Below are 20,578 nucleotides of genomic sequence, written 5' to 3' on the forward strand. Positions count from 1 at the left end.
AGTGTGAACTCCTTGATTTAAGAGCCTCTGTATTATTCATCACCTTTCTATTCACAACATGGAGTAGGTATTCAAAAAATATTCATTAAATGAGTAATAGTAATATGTATCACTTATCATGTTAACAAATGTCAGACACTGTGTTAAGCAATTCATGTGTGTGTATATATAATTACATCTCATTGGATTCTCACAACCTTTTTGCAGATACTATTATTTATACTTTAGAAATTTAGATGGAAAACTGTTTAAACTTAAAATGGCAAAATAACTTGCCCAAGATCATACAACTAGTATATGCTAGAGTAAGAATTTGGAGTGTGAGTCTAAAGCCTGGAACTCTTCACCACTAAATCAATAATGTTTTATTTATTTTATATAGTTCTTAAAATTTTACCATGAATGAGCATGACTTCCGTATATAAAAGTCATGCGTAACAATACCAATCATTTTATGATTAGGCTTGAAAATATCAGATGCTCTTCCAAAGGATAAATAACCACTGTCTGACCAATAAATAAGTGTTTCCAAACTTCTTCCTCACTCCATTTCTCACATATAATTTTTTCTCCCATCTTGACACATTTCCTTTCCTCTTTGAAACCCTGATTTAAAAATTGGAAAACTTAGAAAATAAAAAAAGTTTGCACTCCAACTTTTAGACACAGTAGCCATTACACAAACCACTAATTTGTGTTTAGGAAAGAAAAACACATTTAATTGTGTGCAAGTCCTCCTAAATCTTTGTTTATCCTCAAATTTAAGTTATTTCAAGGCCACCACTACATATTACTAACTGCAATAAAATCCCAAATACCTGTTAATAATGCTAAGTAATCAGGTAATTTAATAAATATTAAAGACTAGCAATGATAAGTGAAAAGGTAAAACCTTTCCATCATAAATAATGGAACAATCCACCCATAAGAGAGAGCCATTAGTAATAATGACAGGCTTCAAAAAATAATTATCATTGGGGCGCCTGGGTGGCTCAGTCGGTTAAGCATCCGACTTCAGCTCGGGTCATGATCTCACGGCTCGTGAGTTCGAGCCCCGCATCAGGCTCTGTGCTGACAGATCAGAGCCTGGAGCCTGTTTCAGATTCTGTGTCTCCCTCTCTCTCTGACCCTCCCCTGTTCATGATCTGTCTCTCTCTGTCTCAAAAGTAAATAAACGTTAAAAAAAATTAAAAAAAAAATAATAATCATCATCATTAATGTTTATAAGCATATTTTTACTTACTTGAAACTACACCTTTCTACTTGAAATCTACTTAAGATCTTACTTAAAATTAATAAATTATCTTAAATAATCTATTAATTCAGAGGAAAACCTAGTTTATAAATTATACCTTTTAAATGTAACTTTTAAAATTCTAACAGTTTTGGGGCACCTGGGTGGCTCACTCGGTTAAGCATCTGACTTCGGCTCAGGTCATGATCTCACGGTCGTGGGTTCGAGCCCCTCATCGGAGCCTGTTTCAGACTCTGTGTCTCCCTCGCTCTCTGCCCCTCCCCCACTCGTGCTCTGTCTCCCTGTCTTAAAAATAAATAAACATTAAAAAAAATTTTTAACAAATAAAATTCTGTTTTCATAACTTTATATAGATAAATGTAATGATAGCTCTATAACTTATTTTGCAACCAGAATTTAAATAACATTTTTAAATACATACTGCTAAGTTATTTCCATTTGGCAGAACAGACGAAAAACTAAAATTTCCAATTTAGGTTTGCTCAGGAGAACTACAAAGCATATTTTCATATCTTGCCACATACTGTTTAAACATTTGTTTTAATGAATATGGGAAATGAATAAGTAGTTTTATGTCCATAAAATCCAAAATATTGGCGCCACCTAGTGAAATTTTGCTCAGTTTTTTAACAGATAAGAAGTTATTATAACAACCTCATAAATTTTGCATTACCAAATCAAAGAACGTCAATAGAAACTATTATTTAATGTCTTTCTATATTAAGGACTCATTAAGGAAGTTAATGAAGATGCATGGCCAAAAGAAAGAAAGATTCTTGTGGAAAATGTTCAGGTTGAATAAAAGGTAATATTGTGTTTTTTAACAAAAGTTCTCAGTAGAGTAGGACACCATAATATATTCAAAAGATGTACTGAAACAACACTGTATACATAGCAGAATTAAACACATCTCAGGGATATGATAAATTTTTAAAAACTCACAATCATTCATTAAAATATTATATTCATATTATATTTTGTGGCACCATAAGAAAATGCTTAAATCCAAAGACACTAGAGCATTTAATTATTTTATTGCTTTAAATTTATTCTTCCAGGACATTAGGATAAATGGAAGGAAAGATAAAACCTAAGAATTCTTTCCCTAAATTCAAATTTTAAATAAAACTGCTTGGGGCATCTAGGTAGCTCAGTCGGTTGAGAGTCTGACTCTTGATTTTAGCTCAGGTCATGATCTCCCGGTTAGTGGGACCAAGTCCCACACTGACAGTGCAAAGCCTGCTTGGGACTCTCTCTCTCCCTCTCTCTATGTCCCCCCTCCCCACTCATGCACGTGCACATGCTTGCTCTCTCAAAATAAAGAAACAAACATTTTTTTAAAATTTTTTTACATTGATTTATTTTTTTTGAGAAACAGAGTGAGACAAAGCCTGAACTGGGGAGGGGCAGAGAGAGAAGGAGACACAGAATCTGAAGCAGGTTCCAGGCTCTGAGCAAGCGGTCAGCACAGAGCCTGATGTGGGGCTCGAACTCACAAACTGTGAGACCATGACCTGAGCCAAAGTTGGACGCTCAACCGACTGAGCCACCCAGGCGCCCTGAAACAAACATTTTTAAAACTAAATAAAACTGTTCATTTTTCAAATCTGTAATCAATTTATTCAAAATGTGTTAATAAACATTAACCTCACTCCACTAACTATAGTTATATCAAAAAACAAGCAGAATGAAAGATTATCATCTTCCAGAAATAATGGTTTAATTGTGACATAAGATAAACATTTTTTAACAATTTCACATATAAGTAATAATGTTATTGAAATTAATCATGGGGCGCCTGGGTGGCTCAGTCGGTTAAGCGTCCAACTGGCTCAGGTCACAATCTCACGGTCCGTGAGTTTGAGCCCCGCATCGGGCTCTGTGCTGACTGCTCAGAGCCTGGAGCCTGTTTCAGATTCTGTGTCTCCCTCTCTCTCTGACCCTCCCCCGTTCATGCTCTGTCTCTCTCTGTCTCAAAAATAAATAAATGTTAAAAAAATTTTTTTTTAAATTAGAAAAAAAGAAATTAATCATAAATCCAGAAAAAAGCAAATCAAATTTACAGAACTCTTACAAGTCAGTAATAAAAACAGACAATCCATTTTAAAATGGGCACAGACTCTAATGAGACATTTCTCTGAAGAAGATATATGAATGGCCAACAAGTACATGAAAAGATACTCAACATCAATAGTCTTTAGGGAAATGCAAATCAAAACCACAATGATATATCACTTCACACCAACAAGGATGGCTACAATCAGAAAGACAAACAACAGCAAGTGTTGCAAAGACATGTTGAAATTGAACCTTCAGTTTTACCCTAATGTAAAATAGTACTGCTGCTTGTAAAACAGTTCCACAAAAAGCTAAAACATAAGAATTATGATATTATCCAACAATTCCACTTCCAGGTGTATATCCCAGAGAAATGAAAACATATGCCCACATAAAGACTTATATACAAATGTTCATAGCAGAATCCTTCTTATGCTCATTCTTATGATTTTATTTAGCATAGTATTATACTTATTATTTCCATTCTTAACCAAAAAGTATAAACAACCGAAATGTCTATTAACTGATAAATACATCAACAAAATGTGGTATATCCATGTAATGGGATATTATTCAGCTATAAAAAATGAAATATTGATACATGCTATGACATGGAAAATACTATGCCAAGAAACCAGTCACAAAAGGACAAATAATGTATAATTCTATTTACATTAAATGTCCAGATAGGCAAATCTACAGAGACAGAAAGACATTGCCCACAACTGGGAGGACAGGGGCAAAATGGTAATGACTGCTAATCGGGATGAGTTAAATACTCTAAAATTGATTGTGATGATGGGTGCACAACTCTGTGAATACACTAAACCATTCAACTATGTACTTTAAATGGATGAATTGTGATATATGAATTATGTCTCAAAAAAGTGGTCTCTACAAAACAAAGCAAACTTCTAAATTTAAAAAGAAATGCATTTTGAAATAAACTTTACATAGCATGGGGGGAGAAAGATGAACATGTTGAGAAACAAATCTAATAAGACTACACCCCTCTTCTAGAATGTGTGTTAACTTCCCCTTATGTGGAAGTAAAGGGAAGGGAAGGCCCTGGATTAGCCAGACCCAGAGAGTTCAGAGGAAGAAGTTTGTAAAGATGTGACAACATAAAAACCTTAGAGGGAAGTCAAAGTCTAATAAGCAAAAAGAAGAGTATGAATGTGTAAATACAAGCCTGAAATCTGAGTGAGATCCAGGCGAACAAGAGAAGGATCAATTGGCTCCATGTAAGTAAAGAGCATTCTGAGAGAGTTTTGAGGAATCACTACCTACAATTAATTTGTAGGTACCATCTATTGTAGGAGTCAGTGCATCAGCTGAATTTAAAGAAGGAAAAAATGGAATGAAGCTAGTCGGCCTATTCCACACCAAATTTACCAACTTTCCCAAGTCATACTACACTTGCTGCAACTGCTCTTATTATGTGGGAGAAGTATTCCAAACTGTTATTTCCTAGCATCTTTAAAGCTGATCACTCCTCCTTGTTCTTTTTCCCATCCCTGCGCCCCCAAAATGAAGATATTTCTCCAGTCTATTGAAAATCCTGCAGCATCCACTACTGAAATCCTTCTCCATATTCTCATTTCTATTCATCTGCATTTGGGCAGCTAAGACTATAAAGGATATACAGAATAAAACTCATTTTCCTGTAATTAACTAATGTTAGAGATCAAGCATTAAGACAAAAAAAGAAAATACTACCAGAGAGGCTGTTTTTCCATGCTTTTCTCTCCTTGCCTAAGAGAAAGATCTCATGAGTAAGGGAATAGAAAGAAAAGCAAAAGACCATGGATACATGTGCTTGAGAATGGGCCCTAAGCCCTATACTTCCCCATCCTAAGTGCTAAACTGAAGGGCAGGAAGGTCTCAGCAATCCCAGGTGGGTTTGTGACTCAAAGAAAACCTATGCATCATTTCCTAGAGGGCAGCTAGAAAAAGTGGTAAACCATAGGGTTCATCCAACCTTCATCCACATATTGACAGTTTAGCTAAACTACTCCATATGGCTAATTCAGCATCCATTTTTTTGTGGCCAGTCTGCAGGGGCTTTGAACTAACACCAGCCCCTCCCTTGAGGGCTTGCCCTAGATAAAAGACTGTAGAGTCACAAGTAAATGTAAATTCCAGGCATGATTCCCCCAACAGCCTTTGTGAAAAGCACTCACTCACTCACACCTTCCCCTTGCCTACCCCTTAGATGAGATTCCCTTGAAGCTTACTAAAACTCCACTTTTTTAGGTTTGAATTGACCAATCCATATGTAGCCCAGGAACCCCAAAGCACTCCACACATGGACCCTAATAAGGGTATATGCCCCAGAAGTTCTACTTCACTCTCTGCCTGCACCCTGCCTTGACCTCCCACAAGATCATGCCCTGTAACTCCTCCACCACCTCCGAGTAATAGAGTTAGATTTTAGTTCCCTTGTGGTCTTCTGTTGAACCAGGCTCACCATCCAACACCCCAGGTCTCTACTTAACAAATGGTAATTTAACAAGATCACAAAAGCACAACACACTCAAGGTTTTGTCTGTTTTCTTCCCCATAAAACTGAATTCTTGTATCCTCAGTGGCAACTATCGTTTCACTCCTATTCCCTCTATCCTACCTACTTCCTGTTTACCCTCATTTTTATCTCCAAATTCTCAACTTTGCCTTATTATTACAGTCCATCAAGCCCCTTCTGATTTCTTTTATTCCCTCCACATAGGCTTGATTCCATGGTTAACCATTCTGGCCTTGAAAATCTTTATTCTCTCAAATTCTCCCCACGTCACTATATTTATAGTCAACAACATATAGCCATATAATACAAATCCCACCCTTGTCTCCATAGAAACAAGCTTTTGTTGACCAGTATCAAATGGGATCTTTTTCTGTTGACCTGGAACTATTTTATTTACCTCAGTTTAACTCCTTATCACATCCCCCATAGTGTGCATTCATTCTTCTCAAGTGCTGAAGACCCACCTCCCTCACTTTTAAAGAGTGTTTTACATATGTCACCAAAATGATATAAGCCATCTAAATAAAATCATAAGTCTATATGCTATGCACCTCAATATCTTTCTTTCAGGAGTCAGCAAACTATGGTCTATGAGCCCAATCCAGCCTAAGAATCATTGACAAATTACCATTTAGCATTACATAAGCCAAAAAATTGGAGTTCAAAAAATGGAAAAGACTCCATCTTCTCTTGTTACCTCAAAACTTAAATTAAAAATTTTTTAGAAACAATATTTTTCAAATCTCATAAACAAATACTTGCTATGACAAAAAAAAGCATTGAGAAATGTCAAGTACAATTATGATCCTATTTTCAACTACTTCAACTTAATTCCTTATTCTTTTTACCATTATAGGACAAATAAATTAAAAGTTATTCTTAAGATTTTATTATTTTATTATTATTATCTAGGTCAATATACTATCATGGAAAAAGTTGTGAGGAAAAAAATCTTCATTTTGAACAAAACATTTATTAGTTTTATATTACATATGTAGAATATATCAATACATTCATATTATCTGCTTTCATTATAAATACCCCTTGATACCTCAATATTCTTAGTTTATCAAAATTGTTTTCAGAGTTTATTTTTAAAGGAAAAAGAAGCTAACTGCATATAGTTAGAACAGATAAGCCCCTAGGTAAACACAATATTTTGTTTAAAATTTGTACTTACAAGTATATATAATTAGAATTACCTTCCCCTTAAATATGGTCAAATTAAACTATACATTAGATTTCACTAGAAAAGGACACAACACTAAGCAGCAATCAAATCTTCAGCTCTTTATAGTGTTCACATCTTCTACCATCCACTCCTCCAACTCACCAAGACTTGTGCTATAACCATTCCTTATCTTTTACAGTTTTTCCATGTATAGCAAATAACAGTGATGTATCACAGGATAATACTGACATAATATTTTGGCATTTAATTTACAATACATGTAAATGAAAAATACAAGATAAGAGCAAAAATGATAGTGGTATATATTTAAGGTGTACCATTTGATCATTTGATATATAAATATAGTGAAATAATCACCATATTCAAGCTAATTAATATATATCACCATCTAAGATAGTTACCGTTTTCATTTTTTCTATTGATGTTAGATCCTTCCATACTGCTTTTGTTCAGTTTCAACCATGAATGAGTGTTGAACTTTATCAAATGTTTTTTCTGTATCTATTGAAATGATCACATGGGTTTTTTTCCTTCCATTTTCTTAAGTTGTTCTATCATGTTGTGTATGTTGAACCATCTTTGCATCCCTGGGATAAATCACATTCAGCCACGGTATATGATCCTTTAAATGTGCTGTCAATTTTTTTATTTAACTGCTGATATTTTATTAAGGATTTTTACAACAATGTTCATCAGGAATATTGGCTTGTAGTTTTCTTTTCTTGGGAGTGTCTGCCTGGTTAGGGTATCAGGGTGATGCTAACCTCATAAAATGAGTTTGGAAATGTTCCCACTTCTATTTTCTGGAAAATTTTAAGGATTGGTATTAATTCTTCTTTGAATGTGTAGTGAATTTACCCAAGATAATGGGTCCTGGGCTTTTCTTTGTTGGGAAATTTTTTTTTATTACCAAGTAAGTCTCCTTGTTATTGGTCTGTTCAGACTTTCTACTTTCTCCTGATTCACTTTTGCTAGGTTGTATGTTTCTAGGAATTTATTCATTTCTTTTAGGCTGTACAGTTTGTTGGTATACAGTTGTTCATAACAGTCCCTTACAATTCACTTTATTTCTCAGGCATCCATTGTAATATCTACTCTTTCAACTGATTTTATTTGAGTCTTTTCTGTCTTTTTCTTACTCTAACAGTTCGTCAATTTTATCTTTTAAAACACCAACTCTTAGTTTTGTTCTTTTTTGTTGTTTGTTGTTCTCCATTTGACCCATTTCTGCTCTAACCTTTATCATTTCCTCCCTTCAGCTAATTTGGCTTAGTTTGTTCTTATTTTTTTAGTTCCCTGTGGTGTAAAGTTAGGTTGAGATTTTTCTTCTGTTCTCATATAAGTATTATTCACTAAAACATCCCTTTGAGAACTGCTTTTGCTGCAGCCCATAGTTTTGGTATGTTTTGTTTTCATTTGTTTCAAAATACCTTTTAAATTTTCCTTTTGATTTCATCTTTGACCCAATGATTTTTTCTTTTATTATTTTTCCTTCTCATTTTTTTAAATGACTATTTTTTTGTTCAAGTATAATTAACATACAGTGTTATAATTACTTTCAGGTATACAATGTAATCCAACAATTCTATACATTTTTCAGCATTCATCAAGATAAGTGTACTCCTGGGGTGCCTAGGTGGCTCGGTCAGTTAAGCATCCAACTTTGGCTCAGGTCATGATCTCACAGCTCGTGGGTTCAAGCCCCACATCAGGCTCTGTGCTGAAGGCTCAGAGTCTGGAGTCTGCTTCAGATACTGTCTCTGTCTCTCTCTCTGCCCTTCTCCACTTGTTCTCTCTCTTTCTCTCTCTCTCTTTGTCTAATATAAATAAACATTTAAAAATTTTTAAAGATAAGTGTACTACTAATCACCTTTATCCATGTCACCCATTCCCCCACTCACCTCCTCTCTGGCAACCACCAGTTTGTTCTCTGTATATGAGTGTGAGTGTGTGTTTTTGTTTATCTTTTTTTGTTTTGTTTCTTAAATTCCACATATAACTGAAATCATATGGTATTTATCTTTCTCTGACTTAATTTCACTTGCAATATACCTTCTACCTCCACCTATGCTGTTGCAAATGGCAAGATTTCATTCTTTTTTATGGCTGAGTAATATTCCATTGTATATACACAACACATCATCTTTTAGCCATTCATCTATCAACAGACACTTGTTTGACCCAATGATTTTTAAGAGAATGTTGTTTAGTTTCAATGTATTTATACATTTTCCCATTTTCTTGCTATTGTTGATTTCTATTTTTATTCCATTGTGGTCAGAAAAGATAGTTGGAATTATTTTGATGTTCTTAAACTTGTTAAGACTTGTTTTGTGACCTTTCAAGATATGTATCCTGGAGAATGTTTAGTGTGCCTTTAAGTAGAATGTATATTCTGTTCTTGGGTAGAAATTTCTACATAGGTCAGTTGAATCTATTTGGTCTATAATGTTGTTCAAGTCAAATATTTCTGTATTCATTCCTACTATTTTGTATAGCTGTCAATTTTTGTCTTAAGATATGTCAATATTTGTTTTATATGTTTAGGTACACTGATATTGAGTACATATATAATCATTATACCTTCCTGTTGAGATGACCTTTTGATCATTATATACCGACCTTCTTTGTCACTAGAGATAGTTTTAAACTTGAATTCTATTTTTTTCTGACATACATATAACGAACCCCACTTTCTTTTGATCATTATTTGCATGAAACATCTTTTATCATCCCTTTACTTTTGGCCTATGTGTATCTTTAACTCTAAAGTGTGTCTCATAGACAGCATATCACTGGATCTTGCTTGTTTTTTTTTTTTTTAAATATATTCAGGCACTACAGGCCTTTTAATTGGTGAATTTGATGTATTTACATTTAAGGTAATTATTGATAAGTGAGAAATTTATTATTGCCATTTAAAAAAATTATTTTCTTTGTGCCTTATAATGGTTTTATCTTTCTCTTCTTGTGCTCCTTTCTTACTGGATAATTTTTTGTAGTGATTTGTTTGTTTGTTTTTTCTCTTCATCTTTTGTGTACCTGTTATAGGTTTTTTCATGGTTAGCTCAAGAGTTATACAAAATATAATTATGACCTTCCATTTTAATTTAACTTTAATCACATACAAAAATACTAACCTTTTATTACCTCCACATGCATATATAGTTTGTGCTCTTATAGACATTTTGCTTCTTTTTAAATTGTGTGCCATTAAAAAATATATTTATCAGGACGCTTGGCTGGCTCAGTCGGTTGGGTGCCCAACTTCAGCTCAGGTCATGATCTCGCAGTTTGTGGATTCGAGCCCCGTGTCAGGTTCAGTGCTGATAACTCAGAACCTAGAACCTACTTCGGATTCTGTCTCTCTCTCTGCCCCTCCTTGGCTCAAACTCTGTCTCTCTCTCAAAAAAAAATTTTTTTAATATATATTTTTAGAGTTCAAGCAATTTACATACTATCTTTACTACTATAGTAATCTGTATGTGTTTATATATGTACCTTTATCTATGGAATTTATGTTGTCCTATATTTTCATGCTGCTGTTTAGCATGTTTTCAGTTTTAAGAAATCCCTTAAGCATATCTTATGAAGTAGGTCTAAGGGTGACAAATTCTCTTAGTTATTGTTTGTCTGGGAAATACATTATCTCCCTATTTTTAAGGAATGTTTCTGGGTACAGTATTCTTATTTGGCTGTGTTTTTTTTCCCTTAGCACTTTGAATATATCCTCTCACTCTCAACTGGCCTCAAGGTTTCTACTGAGAAATAAACTTATATTCTTAGGGAACAGTTTGGGGGAGAGGAGTCTAATATGAGATGAATCAGTTTTCTCTTACTGCATTAAAAATTCCGTCTTTGCTGTTGACTTTTCATAATTTAAGTATAATGTGTCTCAGTGTAATCTCCTTTGGGTTGATCCTATTTCAACTTTTGAGCTGCATGAATACTAATGACCATGTCCTTCCAAAGATTTGGGAAGTTTTCAGCCATTATTTCTTTCTGCCCCTTTTTGTCTCTTCTCCTACTGAGATTCCCAAAGTGCATATATTGATTCTCACATGATGTCCTATAAAGCCTGTAAGATTTCCTCACTCTTTTTCATTCTTTTACTTTTTCTTTCCTTTGACTGGATAATTTCAAATGAACTTTCTTTGAGTTGACAGATTCTCTCTTCGCATGATTGAGTCTATTATTGAAGCTCTTTATTGCATTTTTTCATTTCATTCACTGTGTTCTTTAGCTCCAGAATTTGTCTGGTTATCTTTTGTGATTTCTTTCTCTGTTAAACTTCATATTTTCTTCAATTATTATCTTGATTTCACTGAGTTGTCTTTGTTCTCCTGTAGCTAAATGAGCTTTCTTAAAACAATAATTTTGAATTTATTGACAGATCTCCCTTTCTTCGGAGCCGGTTACTATAATTACAGTGTTCTTTTAGTGGTGCCCTGTTTCCTTGATTTTTTTATGTGTTTCTTATAGCCTTGCATTGACGTCTGCACATTTGAGGGAGCAGTCACCTCTTCTAGATTTTATGGACTATCTTCAGTGGGAAAAGACCTATGAGTTATTGTCAGGCCACCAGCTGAGTAGGGCACAATGGCTCTAACTCCAAAGGAAAGGGGAACCACCAAGGAGGTTTTGACTTCAGGGAGGGTGCAGCAGTATACACTCTATGAAGCTAGGACACCTGAGGTCAACATGGTCAAAAACCACAGGGTTCTGTGGCAGCACCGAAGGCTACTGGGTCCAGTGTCAAAAGCCGCTGCAATTCCCCTGTTCTCCTTTTCCCCACAGGAGGAAGTCATGGCCAAAGGGATCCTCCTAGAGCTGGGTCCAGTCAGGGTCTTGGGTTTGTACATGGTTATGAGACATGAATGGCAGCTCCAGCCCTGGTGTCTCCTTCTCCAATGGAGACACAATGGGATGGACTCCAGACAGCTCCATCTGCTGGGTTAAGCATCAGTGAAGACTGCAGGGATCCTCAGTAGCAAAAGTTTCAGATATCCATGGTGGTAACAAGGGCTGCAAGGGTCCTCCTGCTGTCTTCACACATGGTAGCAAGTTACACTACTGAGATCCTTCTTGGCATCAAACTATGATGGACTGAGGGATGGTGTGAAGCAGATAAAATGCCTCTTATACTTTTCTATGTGGCCATCCTGAGTTTGAGCTCCTAAGGGTTTATGTAGCTTCTTCATTGTACTCTAAGCTCTCCCATAGCTATTTTCATCAGTATGTAGTTGTTTATAGTTTGTTTCTTTTTGGGGGCGGAGGGGAGCGGAATGAGTGTCGGGACTCCTAGTTCACCATCTTCTTGATGTGACTTCCAGAAAATATTTTATGTTTAAAAGACTCATTTCCTCTCTTTGGTCTCAACCACAAAAACAAGATGACAAAAGGGACGTCATCATTTGGAAAGCATCATAATAAGAACCACACATTATGTCACTGCTATGGCTCTCAGCCCTACCACATCTTCAGAAGTTGACCTATGGAAAATGTAGCTATCCTGCCAAGCAGAAGAGAGAATAACTGGAGTGCCAAGGCTAAAAGGTGAAATACCACTGGGACTGATCTAATGAGGCCTCTAAAAATTGTATACCACAGATTAAGGCATGGATTTCTTGAAGAAACAACACCTAAACCCACAAAGGCAACTGTTGCACATTGAAATCTTAAGGACTCCAATGATTAATCATACAATAAATGTTCTGGTTTAAAAAAAAAAAAACTAATTTCCTGTATTCCAGTTTCCATTTCTGCACATAAGAACTTGGATGTCATCATTCCTCCCTAACGACAAGTAGAAACCTGAACAGAATGTAAACTCAAATTCTTCTTAGATCCATGAAAGAGCAAAAAACACAGGGCAAACCACTGCCCACAAGATCGGAGAGACAGACAAGCAAATACAGGGAGTCACAGCTTACCAGAGCAGAGATTTGCTCTGTATAGGAATACCTAAACTGTAATTGAAGAATTGCTGGAGGCCCAGTGAAGACAAATCTGAGAGGTAAAAACACCATGGGCCAAGTCATAGGGGAGGACCCCACAATCTGGTTTACTTCCAGGAGCTCAACTAGGTTCTCACAGTAAATACTGGAGAAAAACCCCTTGTGCATCTGGCAGGGGGGAGAGGGAAAAGCAGCATTTTGAAATATACCAGAACATTCTGTTTTTCTTAACAAGATAAGCTCTCTGGAAAATCAAACTAACCAGAGCCCAACTTGCTGGCGCATTATCAGCACATAATTGACCTACAGAATGGAAATGCACAACTCCAGTCACCTCTAGCCTTCCACACAAGATAAAGGAAATACCTAACTCCAACCCACACTAGCCACTCTAACCCATCTAAGAGGGGGAAAAAACTGAGAAAGACTTGTGAAGTTCAGTCCAGTGCAGAGGCATGGGCTCACTAAAATACTAAGAGCTAATCACAGAACTAAAAACTCTTCCCCTCCCCCATACCTTACCACCACATTACTAAAGTCATATTTACAATACTAAATTTACAATTTACAATACTAAATACTAAATACTATTTACATACTAAAGTCATATTTCGTTTCTTTGCCTAATACATCATGTCAAGTTATACAGATAGAATTTTTGTATCCCCCCAAAATTCGTGTTAAACCTAATCCCCTATGTGATGTTATTTGGAGGTGGCACCTTTGGGAAGTGATTAACTCATGAGCACAGAGCTCTGATAAATGAGATTAGTGTCCTTATTTGAACAACAACAACAACAGCAAAGTCACCCAAGATAGCTCCCTTGCCCCTTCCACCATGTAAAGACACAGCAAAAAGATGACCTATGAACCATAAATGAGCTCTCAACAGAACTGAATCTGTTGCCACCTTCATCTTGGGACTTCCCAGACTCCCAGAGCTATAAGGAATAAATTTCTCTTATTTATAAGCTACCCCATCTGTGATATTCTATTATAGCAACCCAAACAGACTAAGACATCTAGTTATTAAGAATAAATTACAACAAATATAAAAAAAAATTAGAAGAAACAGGGCAAGCATCAGAGCCAGACATGACAGGAAGAGTACCATCACCAGATGTGAAACTTAAAACAAGTAGGATTACTAGGCTAAGGGCTCTAATGAATAAAGAAAACAGAAGGCAAGAAGAGATGAGAACCACAAAAGGCAGAAAAAGAATGAATGAGAAAAATAGGAGCAAAAAACAAGGGCATCAAATAGAAAATAGTAACAAATGTAGTAGATATTAATCCAACTATATCAAAGATCCTTGAATGTAAATGGTCTAAATTTACCAATTAAAAGACAGATATTATATATCTATATCTATATCTATATCTATATCTATATCTATATCTATATCTATAAATTAAAAGCAAATGGAGAAAAACACACCATGCTAACACTAATCAAAGGAAAGCATGACTAGGTGTAATTTCAGACAGTACAGATTTCAAAGCAAGGGAGGTTATCAGGGCTAAAGAAGATCATTACATAATTATAAAGAGGCCACTTCTCCAAGAAGACAATTTTTAACGTGTATGTGTCTAACAACAATGCAGCAAACTAAATGGGGCAAAAACCAATAGATCTGCAAATAGAAATATCACACTTCAAGACTTCAACACCCCTTTCTCAGGCAGGCATAAAATCAATAAGGACATAGTTGCAATCAATAATATCATCAATATCAATAAACTAGATATAATTGACATCATTAATAGCAATGAAAGTATATATGAAAATCTAAGTTCCCATCTTAGGAAAACTTAAAAAAACAAATTAAACTGAAAGTAGGTAAAAGGAAAGAAATAAGTAAAATTAGAGCAGAAATCAATAATATTAAAAATAAATGAAAAATAATGAAAACAAAAGTTGGTCTTTAAAAATATCAATCAAATCTATAAGTCTCTAGCCAGACAAACTAAGAAAAAAAGAGAGAGGGCACAAATTACTGATATCAGAAATGAAGGAAAGAACATCACTACAGATCTCACAAACATTAAAAGAATAAAGGAACATTATGAACTCTATGCTCATACATTTGATAAGCCTGATAAAATGGACCAATTCCTTGAAAAGACTCAAGCTTTCAAACTCACACAAGAAAAAATAGGTGATCTGAATAGGCATATATCTATTTTAAAAATTGAATCCATAATTAATAACCTTCCTAAGAAAAGAAAGCACCAAGCCCAGATGGATTCACTGGTGAATTTTACCAAACATTAAAGGAACAACTTAGATCAATTCTCCACAAACTCTTTCAGAGGATAGAAGCAAAGGGAATACTTCCTCTCATTCTATGAAACCACCATAACCCTAATACCAAAACCAGAAAAAAAATTACAAATATAGAAAACTACAGACCATTATCTCTCATGATTCCAAATTATACACTTTTTATCCTGTTTGAGATTTATAATTGTAATCCTATAAAAACAATTATATTATTCTATTATCGTGTCTTTTCATTTCTAGAAACAATACTTTTCATTGCTGATTGATATTCAGGGGAAGACTAAGGAAATCAAATGCAGAGAAAATTCTTATTGAAATAGTTATTGATTTTTCAGCTGTGAATCATTTATTTATCCTTACTCTAAATGGGTTCATTTAAAAATTTTTATTCTATACACTTCAAAGTTTTTTTAAAATTTTTTACTTGAGTATAGTTAATACATAATGTTACATTAGTTTCAGATGTACACCGTAGTGATTCAATTGCTCGATACATTATGCTATGCTTGCTACAAGTGTAGCTACCATGTGTCACCATATAACACTATTACAATATCACTAACTATACTCCCTTTCTGTCCCCTTTATTCTCATGACTTATTCATTCCATAACTATAAACCTGTATCTCCCACTCCCTGTCAACCCCCTCCACTCCTTTCCTCTGGCAACCATCAGTTTGTTCTACACATTTATAGGTCTGATTCTGCTTTCTGCTTATTTGTCTAGCCATTTGTTCTGTTCTTTTAAACTCCACATATGAGTGAAATCACACAATATTTCTCTTTCTCAGTCTGATTTATTTCACTTAGTAGAATATTCTCTACGTCCAACCAGGTTGTTGCAAACAGCAAGATCTCATCCTTTTTTATGTCTATGTAATAGTCCATCATTCAAGTTTTTATGTTTAAATATAAAAAATATACTGAAGAGGAAAAAAAAAAAGTTCCAGGGCTTTATTTGCCTACAATTTCTAAATAAGTAAACTGAAGCATAGCTACAAAAAAAATGTAATGGAATTTTGGGTTTTATGTTAATAAATATATACTATCCAGAAGGAGGATGAAAATCCCATGTACAAATCAGACCATACCAAGAATATTATGCTTAGTTCTAGTATCAGATTAAAAAGAGAGACAGACAGAGAGGAGACTTACAAACTACTTTAAGAAGATCCCTAGACAACTTCAAAGGAAAATAAACTATCATGAAGTTAAATAATAAGAATAGTCAAAAATAGTTAGAACTTTTATCCTTACTAGAAAAAGACTAAAAAGAAAGCATAGGAAGAGGGAGAAAAAGTAGGCAGAAAGCAGGCAAGTTTAGGTCAGTTTAAGAAGGAAATTGTAAGAAACAGAGTTGTCCACTAGTGAAACAATAAACCTTAGGGCTAGTGAGTTCTTTATCACAAGAGGTGATCAAGCAGAGATGGTAATCACTTGGAGATTTTAAGTATAGTTCCTTCAGCAATATTCACTGAATAACAACTAACTACCAGGCATGATAAATCCAAAGACTACTCTAACCTTGTAATTATCAGAGTCAATGATCTTAAAACATAGAAAGTAGATGAACTAGCTACATTTCAACTTACCTTTTTTTCCTCCTGCTGTATTATTACTTCATAAAATCGTGGGAGATATGAGCAATGATTTTGCTGTTGATCTTTCTTGATATTAATATTTTCATAATGAGGTGTCTTTTTCCTTTAGAAAAGTCAGAAAGAAATTGAGGAACTCTCAATTGCAAATACATAATTATTTACTTAAGCAAAGAGAATACTTTTACACTAATGTTTCCTGCTTAAAACGTATGCAATAATGAGGAGCCTGGGTGGCTCAGTCAGTTAAGCGCCCAATTTCAGCTCAGATTATGACCTTGCAGTTCATGAGTTCAAGTCCTGCATCAGGTTCTCTGCTGCCAGCACAGAACCCGCTTCAGACCGCCTGTCCCTCTCTCTCTGTGTCCCTCTCCCTTTCTCTCTCACTCTGTCTCAAAAAATAAAATAAACATTTTTTAAAAACGTAGGGGGAGCCTGGGTGGCTCAGTCAGTTAAGCGACTGACTTTGGCTCAGGTCATGATCTCATGGTTCATGAGTTCAAGCCCTGAGTCAGGCTCTGTGCTGACAGCTCAGAGCCTGGAGCCTGCTTTGGATTCTGTGTCTCCTCCCTCTCTCTCTGCCCGTCTCCCACTCACGCCTCTTTCTCTCTCTCTCTCTCTCTCTCTCTCTCTCTCTCTCTCTCTCAAAAATAAATAAACATTAAAAACAATTTTTTAAAAATCAGATGCAGCAATAAGATTATCTGGGCATTGGGGTGCCTGGGTGGCTCAGTCAGTTAGGTGTCCGACTCCTGATTTCAGCTCAGGTCATGATCTCAAGGTTGTGAGATGGAGCCCTAGAGAGATTCTCTCTCTCCTTTCTCTGCCCCTCCCCTGCTCATTCTCTCTCTCTCTCACAAAAAAAAAAAAAAAAAAAAAAAAAAAAAAAAGATAATCTGGTTATGTTGGTTAGTTCTGCATTTTCCAATTCAGAGCATTATAATAAACCTATACTAATAATTACACCAAATAAAAAAATAGGATGTAGGATTTATGTCCAGAGGTTTGTTTGGTTTAGGGTTTGTTTGCTCATTTTTATCCAGAGCTTAAATAAAAAGTTACCAAAAATTTTTTCCCATGAATTCCATTTAACAGAAAACATCTTTCAAATTTCAAATCCCCTGATATCTCAACTAAAACGAGAGGGTAAAGTTCTATGCTATTTATAGCACAAAATTTAAAAAAAGGCATAAAGACCTTTGAAAACAAAAGAGAAAGCTTTATTTTTCTCTGAAGATTTTTCTCTGAAACCACAACCTCAAGAAAGAATAAGAAACTAAGTAAACAGTGATTAGGAGCCCACAAGCTTCAGAATCAGACATCCTGATGTGAATCCTAGCATTGTTATCTATTAGCTGTGTGACCTTACACAAATCATCTTACTTCTCTAATCTTCAAAGTAGATTCTTCACCTAATTGGAAATAGTAACAACCAATTCTCAAGATTGTAATGATTAAAGTGGATAATATAGGTGAAGTGTTTAATGCCATACATGGCCCATAAGTACACAGTAGCCATTAGCTATTATTATTACAAGAATTATTATTTAATAGCTATACTGACTATACTGTTTTCTCCATTTCTTAAACAGAACATCCAAAAAAAATCTCATATTAAACATTTCTAATGAACTATACTGAACATAAGCATTTTCAAAAACAGATTAATAGAAAAACATAAAAACAAATGTTTAAGTCACATAATTGCAATTATTTTCTTTGACATTGCTATGATTTAAATATACATTTAACATCTCAGTTCACTGGTAAATGCTCACTTTGTTGATTCTTTTCACATGAAATTCAACAAATTAACTTGTTTTCAAAACCTCAAATAGTTGTATGGATTATCAAATTTATATTTGGGAGATCAGAAAGATCACATATCATTTAGGTTGGTGTCTTTCCCAAAAAGAGACCTAGAAGTTTGTCTTTCCATTTACAATTCAATGACCAAGTATCTCCACTTTTATACTATATCAGATCTCCCAGAACAATTCTCACTTGACCAATAAAGCAAAAAAGTAAAAAAAAAAAAAAAGTTAAAAAAGGGTAGAAATGTCAGTTACCAGAAGGAACCAAGACAATTCCAACTAAAAGGTACAGTGAAGGCAGCAACACCAAAGAGCAGACAAATTATGGAAATGGTGACATAACTGAAGCAGTCTGGAATGCAATCTATATGAGTACATTCCTACAAGCAAAAGTGAAAAATGCAAATGGAAGAAGAAATGTAGGAAATAAAAAAAGCTCAAAGAGAAAGTAACATTACAAAGCCAGTAATTAGAATGGGAGTGGGCGATAATTCCAGAAACAAAAGAAACAGGAAAAACTACCAAGCAAAATCAGAGCCACACGGTTAGACAGAGTCCTGGTTATGCCTGAAGTATTTAGTCAGAAGTGTAGTGAAATGGAAAGAAAGCAATCATCAGAGAACCACATACCTTTGAAAAGGTTAATTTTGCTTCATGTTAATTAAACCTCAATAAAACTGATGAGAAAGTAGGCAAAGCAAGCAGGCAGACAGACAGATTAAACAGACAGACAGATAAGCAAATCAGCCAAAATGGAAGAAAAAAGACAAGATTAGGATACTGAATAACAAAAGCATATGTCAAGGGGATGAGCAGAGTTAGTAAAACCATTTCACAGACTTTGTTTTGTTTGGAAGAATGACAAAGATATTAAGTTTAGACCCCATTAAGCTAAATGTACATATTAAAGTTCTCATGTAACTACTAAAAGAATAAAAGTACAAGATGTACCTCCTATATTAGGAGAGTGAAAAAAAAATGAAAAAGAAAAGAGAACAGGTATAAATTCCCCAAAACAAGAACCATGTTTTATTCTTTTAACTCTCAGTTACTATGTTTAGTACTAGCACATAGCAAGAATTCAAACAATGTTTGTTCAATGAATGAACATTAGCAAGGGAGTCCAAGCAAGACAGCCTAAGCTACATCCACCACTGGCATATAGATGAGTCTAAATCTCTGTAGGAAACTAGTAAGATAGGTAATCACTGTGGGACTTCTTAGAAGAAAACTCATTCTATGAGAGAAAAAATCAGGCAGATAAGCTGGATCCTGTTTAAAATTTTTAATGATGAAAGCAGGTGACAGGTTCTGAGAACAACATAGTATTGTTTCTCAATTTTCCCTTCCATGTACACATGTCTAAGGCCTTACTGTAGGAGGAGAGAATAAAGATAGAAAGACTTATTTGTCCGGAAATGCATTTCTTAAACTTCACAAATATAACTTTCAATCTGATGCTATGGCTCTGACCCTGCCACCCCCCACCTCCAATGAGAATGGTTTATAAATCTATCATTTAGTCAGAAGAATGGACACCAGAGCCAGGGACAAGATAAATACTGAGTCATCTTCTTTTATATTTTCTCTGATCTTCTGTCCATATTTTAGTACTCAGACACATGGGCTGTACAATTACAAACAGACCTCAGTTAAAGTCTAGCTCTGTCACTTAACAGCCTCATGATCTTAAATGTTAATTATTTTTTGACCCTTGCATTTTTCAGTGATAAATATGTATAACAGTGACTACACAGAGACTTGCAATGATTAAATGAGGTAATACATGTAAAGCAGGTAACACAGGATCTGGCTCGCAAAAAAAGCAATAGTTTTCATATAGCCTATTCCAAAATATAATACTTCTTGGAGTTTTTCATACTGATTTGTCCTTTC

General features: G+C 34.9%; 1 protein-coding gene and 1 pseudogene across 2 annotated transcripts in view; one reads left to right on the forward strand and one right to left on the reverse strand.

Annotated features, from left to right (window-relative positions):
- STPG2 (sperm tail PG-rich repeat containing 2) overlaps positions 1 to 20,578 on the reverse strand; it is a 596,947-nt gene that overhangs the window by 543,752 nt on the left and 32,617 nt on the right. For both annotated transcript variants that reach the window (XM_078445122.2, XM_060654598.3), the window contains one exon: positions 16,863 to 16,974. In XM_078445122.2, the coding sequence (XP_078301248.2) occupies positions 16,863 to 16,974 (112 nt within the window). The remainder of the gene's footprint in view (positions 1 to 16,862; positions 16,975 to 20,578) is intronic.
- LOC144615997 (large ribosomal subunit protein eL37-like) lies at positions 12,422 to 12,703 on the forward strand (annotated as a pseudogene).

The sequence above is a fragment of the Panthera onca genome, chromosome B1 (genome assembly GCF_046562875.1).
Source record: "Panthera onca isolate mPanOnc1 chromosome B1, mPanOnc1 haplotype 2, whole genome shotgun sequence".
NCBI classification, from domain to species: Eukaryota; Metazoa; Chordata; class Mammalia; order Carnivora; family Felidae; genus Panthera; species Panthera onca.